The sequence below is a fragment of the Pomacea canaliculata genome, linkage group LG4, assembly GCF_003073045.1.
Source record: "Pomacea canaliculata isolate SZHN2017 linkage group LG4, ASM307304v1, whole genome shotgun sequence".
Taxonomy (NCBI): domain Eukaryota; kingdom Metazoa; phylum Mollusca; class Gastropoda; order Architaenioglossa; family Ampullariidae; genus Pomacea; species Pomacea canaliculata.
Genome location: NC_037593.1, coordinates 1,605,849 through 1,618,866, shown reverse-complemented (window position 1 = coordinate 1,618,866; position 13,018 = coordinate 1,605,849). Strand labels below are relative to the sequence as shown.

At 49.9% G+C, this 13,018-nt stretch overlaps 1 protein-coding gene across 2 annotated transcripts in view; it reads right to left on the bottom strand.

The window, feature by feature from the left end:
• Positions 1 to 4,900: 4,900 nt before the first annotated feature.
• LOC112562339 overlaps positions 4,901 to 13,018 on the bottom strand; it is a 50,303-nt gene continuing 42,185 nt past the window's right edge. For both annotated transcript variants that reach the window (XM_025235556.1, XM_025235557.1), the window contains exon 8: positions 4,901 to 12,787. In XM_025235556.1, coding sequence (XP_025091341.1) covers positions 12,241 to 12,787 — 547 coding nt within the window. In that variant the 3' untranslated portion in view covers positions 4,901 to 12,240. The remainder of the gene's footprint in view (positions 12,788 to 13,018) is intronic.

Below are 13,018 nucleotides of genomic sequence, written 5' to 3'. Positions count from 1 at the left end.
ATCTGGAGTCAGGGATTTCTTTGTAGATTGAATGATCGACCCACCTCCACACACCCGACCCACCCAGTCTTACAGCATCTTTCTCGCGTCCTGTCATTTCATTTGCTCCCAACATTATGTAATGTCTGTGGCAGCGGGCGTGGACAAGGCTCGATAAAATACTCTTGTCAGCAGCTGTCATCTGGCACAACCTCTGGGGTAGATAATGTACCCGGCGCGTTGTTCCTGCTGTAAACGTGCCCCTACTTGAGGCCCTTGTCCACCCTGTGGGAGGCTGCAGGAGGGGGAGCAACTGACTGACCGGCAGTCATCACGAGCCTCGTATGATCTGGTTATCGTCCTTGGCGGGCAAGCTTCCTGTCTCCAGAACATGTCCTCATTTTATTCTCATACTTCCGCTTCCTGTCCATCCTCAGGGCTTGTCCTCATTTTTTTCCTACTTCCGCCTACTGTTTGCGCACGCGCGGCAGGAGCGTCATCCGAGACGCCGAGGGCCACGCGCTGTCAACATGGGGCCTCTCCTGGCGCCCTCGCCATTGACTGACCCAACCCTCCCGGATCGAAACCTGCGATGGTCGAACACCAGGGGAAGGGGGTTGGTGCGGTGATTAAGGTCTGTGACAGTCGTTATCTCCCCCTGTCCCCTTCCATCACCACATGATGTTTGTTGTTTTGCTGTAGGCTGGGAACAGGTGCGGTGTACCCGCTGAGGTCTGTAAACAAGGAATAACTCTGTAACCTGGGGAACAGCCAAACGGCGCTGTCTGTTCCATCTTATCTACGAGGTCAAGTCAGTTCACGCTGGCAACGACTGGAGGATGTGCTGCTGCCTCACACATTGTCCGACATCGTCACAGGCCTGGGGCACAGCAGACATGGCGACAAGATGGACAGACAGTCGTGGTTAGACAGACATTGTCAGACTGACATTTTGTAATTGTTACCGTTTGTTGTGTCACCCGCTTATTACAGTGCGCATGTGCTGAAGCTGGAGACAGACATAGCAGGTCACGTGAGCAGAGTATCTGGTATTTATCATGTTATTCTCCTGGGAGAGCATGAAACACACGACTATTCCAGACACGCGCGTGTGTGTAACATTATTTGTGTGCACGCGCCTGTGTGTGTGTGTGCGTCTCTGTGCGTTCTCGGGTATGTGTGTCTGTGTGTGAAGGGTAGGTACACGGCATCGCGTGTTGAACATCAATCAGCAAGCAGAGTTCAAGGGAGATAAAGGATATCCTGACATTTTCCTCCCTTTTAATGTTGCGGAGGGCAAAATACTAGAGACGTGGTAAGTAGAGTCTAGATTGTCCTCTCGTCTATCAGATCCCGGAAGACACCAAGGTGGCGCCACTTGTACTTAAGCTTCACATCTCCGAGGTCTGACGGTTGAGACGAGTGTCTTCTCGATGGTGATTGTCCGCGCTAGTACACACGCACAGACACACAGACTTCATTGACCGCAACCTGGCGGGACACGCACTCACTGCATGAATGTGTGACTGTGTGTGACTGTGTGTGATTGCGTGTGTGATTGTGTGGGTGATTGTGTGTGTGATTGTGTCTGTGTGAAGGAATGGGTTCACACAACACTCTTTGGACAGGTGAGCCAGAGGGGGTGTGGCAGGTGAGGAAGCAGGACACAGTCTCTTGAAGTAGAAGTCAAGGAGGAGAAAATCCTCTTAGAGGCTCGGGGTGTGGGTCGCGGAGAGGCCGAGGCGAGGATTAGCCCGTCGTGTCGCCAGTCGTGTGCTTGTTGCTAATGAGACGGCGCGTGCTGGAAGAAAGAAACCTACACCACCACACCACCACCACCTCCTCTGCCTGACGTCCACAGAGGGTTGAAGGGTACACACTGTCACTAGTGTTAACAACCTCGGCTTCCTCGTTCTTACACAACTGAGACCAGTAAAGCGTCGAATGAAGACGAGGGTGATTGTGAGGGAAGCTAATTACACTATTAACTCTGTAATCAGACCTTGGCCACCGGGTCAGGTCTGAAGCAACACCAGACCACGAGCTCGGAACATCTTTTGTCTCCTAGGCAATCACCTGACGCCGTCGGTGGAAACACTAGACAAATGTAGACACATAGACATGCAGGCACATCGCACCGACACACACACCTCTACCTCAGGACAGCTTCCAGCTATTTTATTTACTCAGACTGGAGGAGCATATAACTCGAGAAGCTTGGTGTCTGTCACGTGTCAGGCCTGGATGCTCTTCTGTCTCCTGTCTGTCCTCCTCTCGCTGTCTAAGAGTTTCACAAACAAAAGAAAATCTCGAAAACCGGTAAAAAGTGTGTTCTGGCCCTCCGCCTCCTCCAGCTGCATGACCACTTAGGTAGCAGCCTGCGATCAAACTCTCCGAGCAGACTGTCAGGACCAGCGTGAAATACACGTGTACATTCACATGAAGAACCTGACCTCTGACCCCGCCTGGCCCTGGTGCTGCTGGTGTCTGAAGATAAACGTGGAGTGGTCGGTCCTTGAGACACCGCCGCGTGTCTCGCCTCACCCCCCGCGCACTCGGCGCACGCTACAGGCACAAACAGGGGCTTTGAGAGAGGGCTACAGGGGCTTACTGAGAGGGCCGCAGTGTTTTTGTGCAGGAAAAATACAAAGTATTGAACAGTCGTAAGCTGAGCTGTATCGAAAACAGTTTATAGCCATGGAAACTCCTTGAAACCAGCGAGTGAATGCTACTTGTGTAGTGCTGGATGTGCACACGTGTGTGCGTGCGTGTGTGTGTGCGCGTGCGTGGCTTTTGTTTGGTGTTTTGTTTCCTTTAGGGTTTTGAGTGATGATCAAGAAGATAAGGACATGGATACACTAGCGGTGTATTTTGAGTTTGTCCAAACAGTTCTGTACCCAGCATGAAACCCGCGCAGCTTCCTCCCACCCCAGCCCACCCCAGTCCACTACACCAAACCCCAAACTCACTCCCCCTCCTCCATTCCATCGACCGGCTGCGAAACGAGGGAAAGACGAGACCATTTAGCACGTGCGCAAGTCCCGCGAGAACATGACGTCACAACACAAGGCGCAGCAAACGAGTTTCATGTGATCTAGAGTTAGCTCCCTGGAGTGGCCGCTAGGTGGCAGTAATGGCTGCGTGGAGCGTGGCGATGGCGGCGGGAGGCCACTGCACTGTGTCCGCAAGTCGGGCAGGCAGCCAAAGTGACAGTCTTGCTTTGTAGCCTCCGCCATGATGAAGACCGGCGTCTTCCTCTCCCTCAAGTCGTGCCTCCCGACCGCCCTCTGGGGGTCTGACCGACATGTTTCGCTTTCAATGATAATTAGTCCGGAGTCACAACCGCTCGGCCCCTGAGCCCCTGGACATGGCGCGTGGCTGTTGGACAGTTCGGACACCGCGATGCCAGTGAACACCTTTGTCCGTGACTTGGAGACACAAACCTGGTTCACACCCGTGCAAGCAGGTCTAGAAGTTGATGATGAAGGGTGAGGAGAGCAGTGCATGACGGGACAAGTGGTCTGTGGCTGGGGGGTCACATGGTTACAATCCTAGTATTTCGCAACCATTGCACACGCGCGCACACACACACACCTTTCTCTCAAATGTGAGACGATTGTAAGAAACCAGTGATGGTGATCACACCCATGCTCCATTTTTCACCAGCAAATCGGATTTGAGTCGTATCCCAGCAAGTTGGGTCAGTTCTTCAAAAAAAGATGACAGTCTATTGAAGGGCACTAGAGTGACCAGGAGGTAGAAAGAGGATGGCTGTTACTCAGCTGGAGTTACCACCGTTACAGAAGAAAGTCTCACCGCACTCTGAAGTATGTAACAGGTGAAAACTCGGACAGGTGTGCACTCTTGCAGCGATAGTCAAGATGCCTGTCCACTGTTTTGAAGGTAAAAGCACGAATGTGTGTAGGTGGACTTCTGTCTGTCTGCCGAGACCAACCCTTAGCCTCTTGCGAAGTTCTCCTGTTAGTCTCGGCGAGCCTCAACAAGAATGTGACTAAACCGGAAGCTTTGTACACTCCTGCCTCGTTTTAGTAGTTCACTGGGAAAAATCGTCTGCCAGCAGTCCAGCAATACAAGTTGGTGGTGAAAGGTGTGCGGGCTCCATGCCTGACTTACCTGCCCCTGAAGCTGTAACAATGCCTGTCTGTCATCAGACCCCCAGGGTGAGCGGCAGACGCACTCTGTGATCTTCATCCTCCGCCACCACAGCAAAACTCTCGGTCTTCATCCTCGACAGTTGTTCTCTCCGGCACGCGCGATCAGATCAGGTCTTGTTGTTCATTGTTTTGTCTTTCTATTCTGTGTGTTTGTGTGTGTGCGCACATGTGTGTATTTTTCTATCATTCGTTTTTTGTCTGATAAACTTTGACCTGTTGTGACGGAAAGCACCGACTGCGCTCCAGAGTTGATATCATCAGTCGCATAAACACGTAAACAAACAACAAGCACTCTACAATTCCGAAGCAGGAGGAACTAACGAACACACTCGCACGTGTTTGTGTGCGCATGCATGTTGTCGTCGTCGTTGGCGTGGTTCTGTTAACAGTCGGTGACGTCACTGCTGTCGTGCATGTCGTAAAACATCTTCACACCAAACGACTGACAGCAGGGAAAGATTGTCGCCATTGTAACATGACTGACAATAACATTTTTATTCTATCCCGGGAAATTAATAGAATTTATTTCTTCATTCACAGATAGCTTTACTCTTTGTTTTCTTTCTCCTTTTTTCTTTTCTCTCTCCTCCGCTCATTCTTCTATTTAAATTCCACGATCTTGCTTGTGTGTGTGTTTGTCCGCGTGCGTGCACGTGCTGATGACAAGAAGCGAGGGCGGGACAAAAACAAGCATTCACCCCATTTCCACAGGAAAAGCAAAATGGAAGAAAGCGAAACTGGAACAATTCAATATAAAATAGTTTAATATTTCATCCTGGGTCTGTCACTTCCCAAGCACACAGTGACATGCACTTTGAAGAAACAATCAGACGCCCAACGGCTTGTTTATCTCATCACACATACAAGCTGATCACATCGGAGCATATTCATCTCTCTCTCTTACACACACACACACACAACACACAAACACACACACACACACACACACATTAAGAAAGGACAAAGCCTGTTGCAGCTCTCAAAATGAAAACGATTAATATGAAGTAGACAGGTGTAAATGGACATCACGACTATCAGCGAGAAACAGGACTACATGGCTACCGACAGGTGCTACAACCTGACAACGAACAGTAAACTCTACAGCCAGGAGGACTATAACTGCGTATAAATATTGTAAACAGCAAAATGTCCAGTAACATCATGTCCAAAGAATGTGCCAACAAGAAGTGTATAAGGATTGTCTGCTGTAACCACCGTACAACGGACGAGTTGAAATTGTTTGAGGAGAACATGTCGCCAGGACACACAGCGAACTTCCACAAAGAGGGAAAGAATGTTGAACATCCATCTCACCCAGTTGTAGAACTCCACAAAGAGGCAATGAATGTAAGACATCCATCTCACCCATCTGTCGAACTCACAGATTCAGCGAAGTTGTCCAACTGCAGCAATGAAGGAGTTTACTCATTGGACTCACCCAGCAATGGCCATGTACTCACTGTTGACACTCAGCACCAGAAATCTGTTGAGATGGTCGACACCTGCGGGTACCCAGTCAGTGTTTGACTGCCCAGGTGAGTTGGTGTAAACATTGAGAGAACTGTGGCCAGCAAAGGGTGAGCAGTGTTTGAGGCAAGAAAGTAGTTCCGAGTCGTGTTTATCAGTTTATCAGTCGTTGACTGAAAGTCTTGTTCCTGTGAGCTGGCTCCGAGGTCTGCTGTCCAGTGATGAGGATGCTGTGAACAGCTTTGTCAGTCTGTGTTTTAAGATGGTTGGTGTCAGGCAGAGGGAGTTCGCTTCCCTTTGTGATCAGCAAACTGTTAGCAAGCATTGTGTCCATACAGAGGTACTAGCAGGACCGTTTGTTTATTGAGCTCAGGTCTGTGGTAGGCTATACCTGTATACACAAGTGACAGGCACTTGACATCTGTTGTCTCAGCTAGCCAGCTACTCAATTAGAGATGAATTGACAGTTGTTTGTGTGTGGGTGAGTCGTCAGAACGGTCTAGGATAGATTGTAGTTTTTTTTTTTTTCTATGATGTACAACCGTATACTTAGCTGTCCTCATCTTTATCTTGTAATGAACACTTGTTTTGTTTATGGTTTTGTTTTTTTCTGTACCTGCGCATTTTCTGAGTGTGATTGCCCACTGGGATTAATAAAGTTGGTCATCGTCACTGTAACGACACGTCCTTGCTTGAATAGCTAACATAACCGATGGCGAACTTTCCCAGGAGACTGACGGCGCAGACTACATTTCCTGTGGATGTTGTAGTCGTAACAAGGTGTGGAGGGCTGAGTGATCACATCACCAACATGGTGTCATCAACTATTTAGGGTAACAACAGGTTCAAGAGCTTTAAAATTTAAACAAAATACAGCATGGCAACAACTTCACTCCACTTACGACACTAGAGAAAACAAAAACAACAACAACAACAACAACAACAACAACAACAACAACAACAACAACAACAACATGAAAGCGTGTTTCCCAGCAGTTACGGGCCTTGGCTACATCCTGGTCATCACAGGGTCACGTCCTGCAACGGTCCACGTAAATCTGTGTTTGTGAAGGTCCACATGTGCCGTTGGACTGCAGGTTCAATGAGTTCACACAGTGGCCTTGATGCTCGTGAGTTAATTACGGGACACTAGAGACCTGACAGCTGATTGGATGAAGACTGTGACGTCATGTCCGAGACTGAGATATTGATAAAACAGAGTAGGAGAGAGGAAACGAGTTAACCGACTACCACCCTTGATACCTGCTTCTATCCGATGTTTTGTTGGACATAAAGAGATCTTCAGTGTAGGTCCTTCTGTCCCCCGCTTCCCTCGCTACACCTGACGGCGCAAACTGAGCAGCAACATGTTTACAGGTGTACACACTCACTCACATACAAACACATATTGTTAGACTGGTCGGACTGGGCAGCTCTGACTACCCACAAGCCCCCAGCATCACACTTGAAACAGACTGACAGAAGAAAAGAGAAAGGTGAAGAAGCAAGATGCTTTCATTTCAGTTGCTGCTGCGTGCACTGAGTGCTACTCTCCAGGCTCAGAAATAATGGACTAACGGTAACTTTTGAAAACTTTCGCGATGACGTCAAACGACACGTGACTTGATGACACTGTCATGGCGGGTCCTGTGATCACTGTCATGGCGGGTCGTGCAGACAGCAAGCCCTTTGTTCCAGCCCATCGTGCAGCACGACAACTCCTGCTCCAGAACTGCAACAGCAGCACAGCCCCCGAGATGCAGCGAGCAGCAGGCCATTGCACGCGCCTTGTTCTTGAACCAACCGTCTCATTGACCACATCGGGTCTGGCACCGGCTTCTTTTTCAGCTTCAGTGATCTTCTGACAGCCTCTACTCCCCGACCCCCGACCTCCTCTCTACCTCCTCCACGTCCTCGTCTCGCCGACCACCTGCCCTCTGCGTTGTCGCAACAGCACGCGGCGCGTGGCAACAGGACCGGCGAGAAAACCAATCAAACTACATCGTACAACGGTGACGTAGGGGACATCAAATAATACAAAAGTTTACTTCCTGTATCTCTAACACACACACACAGATATTCTCGCGTGCTAACCCCTCAGCCCCTATTTTCTGTTTCTTTTTTCTACCTTCATGGCTGCAAGTCCTCGTCTCTGTAATCACGTGACTGATTGGCTGGTGTGTGAAACCTACGCTGAGTGCCGTTGTGTATTTATATATATGCGTGTGTGTGTGTATGTGTGCTTTGCTGACACTATTTTTAGCCGGACTACATCAAGAAGGAGCATAACATCTCAGTAATAACTTGGAGTGCTGTAACTCACTGCATGACATGTGAGCTGTAACGCATTACACAGGCAGGCAGCTTCAAGCCAAAGTCTGACAAAAGCAGTAACTACGGATATGAAGTGTTACACGTGACATAAAATAATGGAGCATCATACCAAAACGCATGAGCTTCAAGGGTTCATAAGAACTATGAGCAGATCACAAGAATCATAACATGAAAAAGTATACAATGACTACGTCACAAGACCTGTTAGCTGTAACATATTATAACAGAAATCACATAACAACAATAAGCCGCAGCTGCAAAAACAAACCAAAAAAAGTATGGATCCGTCTTCTGTGCATCCTGCGGTCACACAACAGTTGTCAAGACAACAGCTGCAAATAAAACACGCAGCTGCACGCACTTTTAATAATTATTTAGTAATTATTAAGTAATAGTAAGCAAGAATTAATCAGCAACAATACATGAGGACAATGTGGAGCGAGGACCATTGCGTCTACTCTAGTCCATGATGACAGCTTGAACAACTGAACACTGAACTGCACCTCCTGTCTTCTTCTAGTTCAACAACTTGAGCTGAGACAGGAGAGAAGTCCGTGACTAGCATGAAGCCTGCATGCAGGAGCGCGTGCGTTGCGCGTGCTCTTACACATCCCATGAATACATGTTCTATGAAGTCATTTCAAAGTCGTGTTCACTCGTGCAGGACTTTGATGTTGGTGAGCTCAGTCGTGCGGAACGTGTTTCCTTACCGCCCTGTGACATCCTCACAATACCCACGGATGCATCAGGGCCCTGCTGTCACATCCCACCTCGCGCGCACGCACGCGCCCAGTCAGACAGACACACGGTGGGCAAACCTCTGGGTGTGCAGCCCTCTGGTGTGAGTAAACATTGTGAGCGAAAAAAGACGGTCCGAAACTTCAAAGAGCCCACACCCGCCCTCGCCCTCGCCCCTCGCCCCTCGCCCCTCGCCCCTAGCCCCTCTCCCCTCCCACCAAAAAAAGGGACGCCCTATTGGTTCCATTTTGTCCAATCGATGTGGGCCCTGATGCCAGTCCCAGCTTCCTCTCCCTCCCAGGCCGCCATCCCCTCCCAGAGGGCAGCGAAAGCACACATGCAGTCGGCACTGGGTCGGCCCCAGTCAGTCACGTGACCTGTTCTTGCCGTTTACAGAGCGCCATCTATTGGCATGCACCTTTCATCTTCCCTCCTATCCTTCATTTGCCTCCTCTGTCTGCTGGTCTCGTCTCTCGCCGGATTCCTGGAGGGAAACAATATTGAAGACACAACCCACAGCCACGAACGTGAAATGTTTTTTTGCTTTGGTCTGTTTCCTCACAAGACCAGGTCCGCCCCGCACTCCCCCAGCTTCCCTCCCCACTCCCTCCCTCGCTTCGTAGATACTTTTTGTCAGTGCTCCCCCGCGTGGAGGGATGTCTCAACCCACATTACACAATCACTGACCAGCGCCAGTAGTTCACACCCACAATGTTTATCTTCTTCTGGAAACAACAGGATGACAACAAATGTCTCGGCACGTCTTCCATATTTGGACAGCGGTGGACAAACTCCACAGAGGAGGAGGAGGGAGGAGGAGGAGGAGGAGAAAGAAGAAGAAATAACTAGAAAACCGAGAACAATAACGATTAAATTGTCTGAAGCCTATGGACAGTATCACCAATAAAATTGCCAAGAAACGGTTTTTTATTAGCTCGCAGGCTGAACAAAACTCACCTGCGAACTGATTGAACCGAGGGCGTAGCAAGGTTCAGGTGAACACAGGTGGGGAGGGTGGGAAAGGTAGGAGAAGAGTAGAGCGCAACTGAATTGTGTGAGTTGACATTGCAGACATAGACACACTGCACACATCAACATCTAACAGTAAACAAAACAAACAAACAAACAATGTCTACTGTAGTGACGCTAGTTCGCAGTCTACAGAAGCAGAAAACTATTTACATACTCAATCATGGGAAACTGTACACATCACAGAACCATCTGAACTTGGGGACACAGGTAACAGAGTTCATAGGTCAAGTGTATTGTAAGGTCAAGTCGCACAGTTTTTTGTGACGTCATCTGTTGTCAGTCAAAAGTCAACATTTAACTGTACGTAACAGAGGTCAAGTAACTACATACGAAATAATAAATGCACACGTGATTGAATATTGGACAAGCGCCTTCATGAAGAATAATAAGTAATAATAGTAATAATAGAGAAATGTCATTGCTGAATACACTCAGTGAGATACACCACCTCTCGTACACAGCACACACCCCTCAGGTAATCACAGGTGATCGTAACAACAGTGGCCGAGAGGTCAGTTTGAGAGAGGGACAATAATTACAAGGAACATCCATCTCAAGAGTTCATTGTTGTGTTTACAGCGCAGGTCAACACGAGGTCAGCGGGTAGCGCCGTCTGCTGGCCCCACACCCAGGCGGAAACAGGAGCAGATCATCGCTGTCTCACCTGACGACGATTTGTCATCAGCCTCTGATGATTTCATGCAGGTGATGCTGAGTCTGTCAAGTCACCTGCACCGCTTCTCTCGGTGAACAGTCGAACACTCGGTAGAGTTTGGCTTCACGGGGAGTCTGCACTCGACGGTCCCTCCCGTCCTGCCAGCCTCTGATTGCCGTTTGTGCCGCGGCATCTGCCATCCCTTTGATGTGCAGGCACCACAAGACCTGCAGGCAGGGTGTCGCCCTCGACACTGAGAGACAGGCCTCACATGAAACGAGGGACAGACGAAACTTGCCTGCTTTTCTTCTTCCTTCTTTTCTTCCTCGCTTTATGAAAACCCAAGACTGGTTCTCCAGACTGCCAGGCCTGGTGTGTGCCACAGGGAGGCTGAGAAGTGGAATGTGTGTGTGGAGGGGAGGAGGAGGGTTAGTCAACGGCAGGTCTGACTCCAGGAGCCGGGAAACACGAGAAGTGATTACAGACTGTAGTCAATAACATCTTGTAGTAGTGGAGGCTGCTTCCTCTCCTCCCCCACCTCACACACACACGCAGTCCACAGCCTGCAGACCGGAACTGACCGCCATGTTCACCATCATACACGGCTCTCCTTCTGTCTTTCAAACGGGTGGAATGAAGGATGGGGCTGGGGTGTGTGTCTGCAGTTACCACCCTCTCGTCATAAATTACACATTCGACCTCCAACACCCTTTGTCCAGCATAATACTTTCAGCCAGATATTTCCGGATTTAATATTTAAAAATGAGCGATATTCATGGAAAAGGACAGAACTATTGTGTACAACAGCGCAAAGCATTGTGTTTCAATATGGTGTGAATACTGTATGCAGTAAGCTGTCACTGAGATAAACCCACAGCCTGTTGCCAGCGCACGCACCCAGAGACACGAGAGACCGAAGTGAACTGAGAAAGTTCGCCGACAAAGCTGGCAGCCGCACACACACCGAAATTGAATAAATAAAAAGATGAGCAGGAAACGTCCCCAAAATCTTTCCTAAAATTGAAGCCGTTAATAAATAAAAGTTTCTGTAATTAAATATAAATAAATAATCTTTGCGGACCCTCTCGACGCGCGGGACCTGTCGAGGACACTGGAGAGATAAGCCGAGAGCTGGAGTGTCGCTGGCAGACGTTTGGATGGAGATGATAAGCAAGGTGGGGTAGGGTGGGGTGGATGATGCTGAGCATCCCCACCCCTGACCAGCCTCATGAAGATTGGTGAGTGCCAGACAAGCGCCGGGAGCCATGGCGTGGTGGGCTGTCTGTGTTTGATGTTGTATGAGTCCACTGCCAGACAAACACGTGTTCGGGGGACTGGCAGGATGTATGTGTGGCCCGCAGCACCAGCTCTGTGTCATTCGTCATGCGTCCGGACTCTGGGCTCTGCCGTCTGCGGCGCACCACTCATTTCCGTCCTCCTGTGCCCATGCGCAGTGCGGCGTAGTAATTCGACTCCATCAATGATTGAGGCTGCGAGATGAGGATCGCACGAGGTCCCCTGTGTGCTGGCGCAGTTCCTGTTTTTATTGGGAGCCTCCACTGCACCTTCGCCGTCCCCACACTTTGATGTTCTGGAGGAAAAAGACAGATTGGTGAAGACGAGGACAGGTTGAGACATGTCGTCTGCTCTGGCCGGGGTCTCCAACTGTAGCGGAAGCCGATCTCGAAGAATTTCAGAAAAAAAGAGAAACATTTGTTGAAAATGGTACTCAAAGCAGAGCAGGGGAGGATGTGGAGGTTCTGTCTCTTCACTGCTCGGTCTGCACGAGTGAAAACGTTACTAACAGCAAGACAAGGGCACATAACTGTGTCAGAGAGGCAGAGTTAGCGCCCGCGCTCTTCAAGGTTCTATCCACAACTGGGGAGACGGGGAAAAAATCTGGGTGTTGGGTGCCGGGGAGCTGATGCCGTACGTCACACCCCGATGAGGGTCCGAGTTGGCCGGGGTTGTGGGGATCGGGTTTGGGGAGAGGACGAGCGGGGATCTGGTGGTGGGACGGATGGGAGCCGTGGACCGGCACTTGCCGCCGACATCGTTGACGATGGAGAACTGCGCCTCCAGGATGTCCTGCACGTACAGCGGGTCGTCCTCCAGGCGGAACGACTCGCCGGCTTTCAGGACCTTGATCTGGTTGTCGGGTGTGAAGACCCAGCACAGGTACTGGCCCAGCGGACTCGGGGTGAATGTCTTGGTCACCACGGCGTAGGTGTTGTTGTCGAAGGTCATGGAGGCCAGGCAGCTGTACTCCAGGGTGCTGATGGCGGTGCGGTTGTAGCGCTCGCGGGCGTTGTCCTCGGGTGTGCAGTTGAACGGCTGCACCGTGAACTTGTCGGGGGCGCTGACTGGCTGGTACATCAGGCACCCGCTGCACTTGCGGCCTTCCTCCCTGGGTCACAAAGGTCACAAAAGCTCGTCACATCACAGTTCTAGACACAAGAGTGCATGACAGTACGTCACACCCAGTTCGTCACAGTTCACTATCATGTTATACACACAGCACAGTTCACTATCATGTTCTGTATGGCGACAACCAGTTGCCTGAATGAAGTCTACTTTATTGCTATTGCAGGTTTGAAAACGATCTTTGCTCTAGAGAATTCGTTATAGACAAGATGGC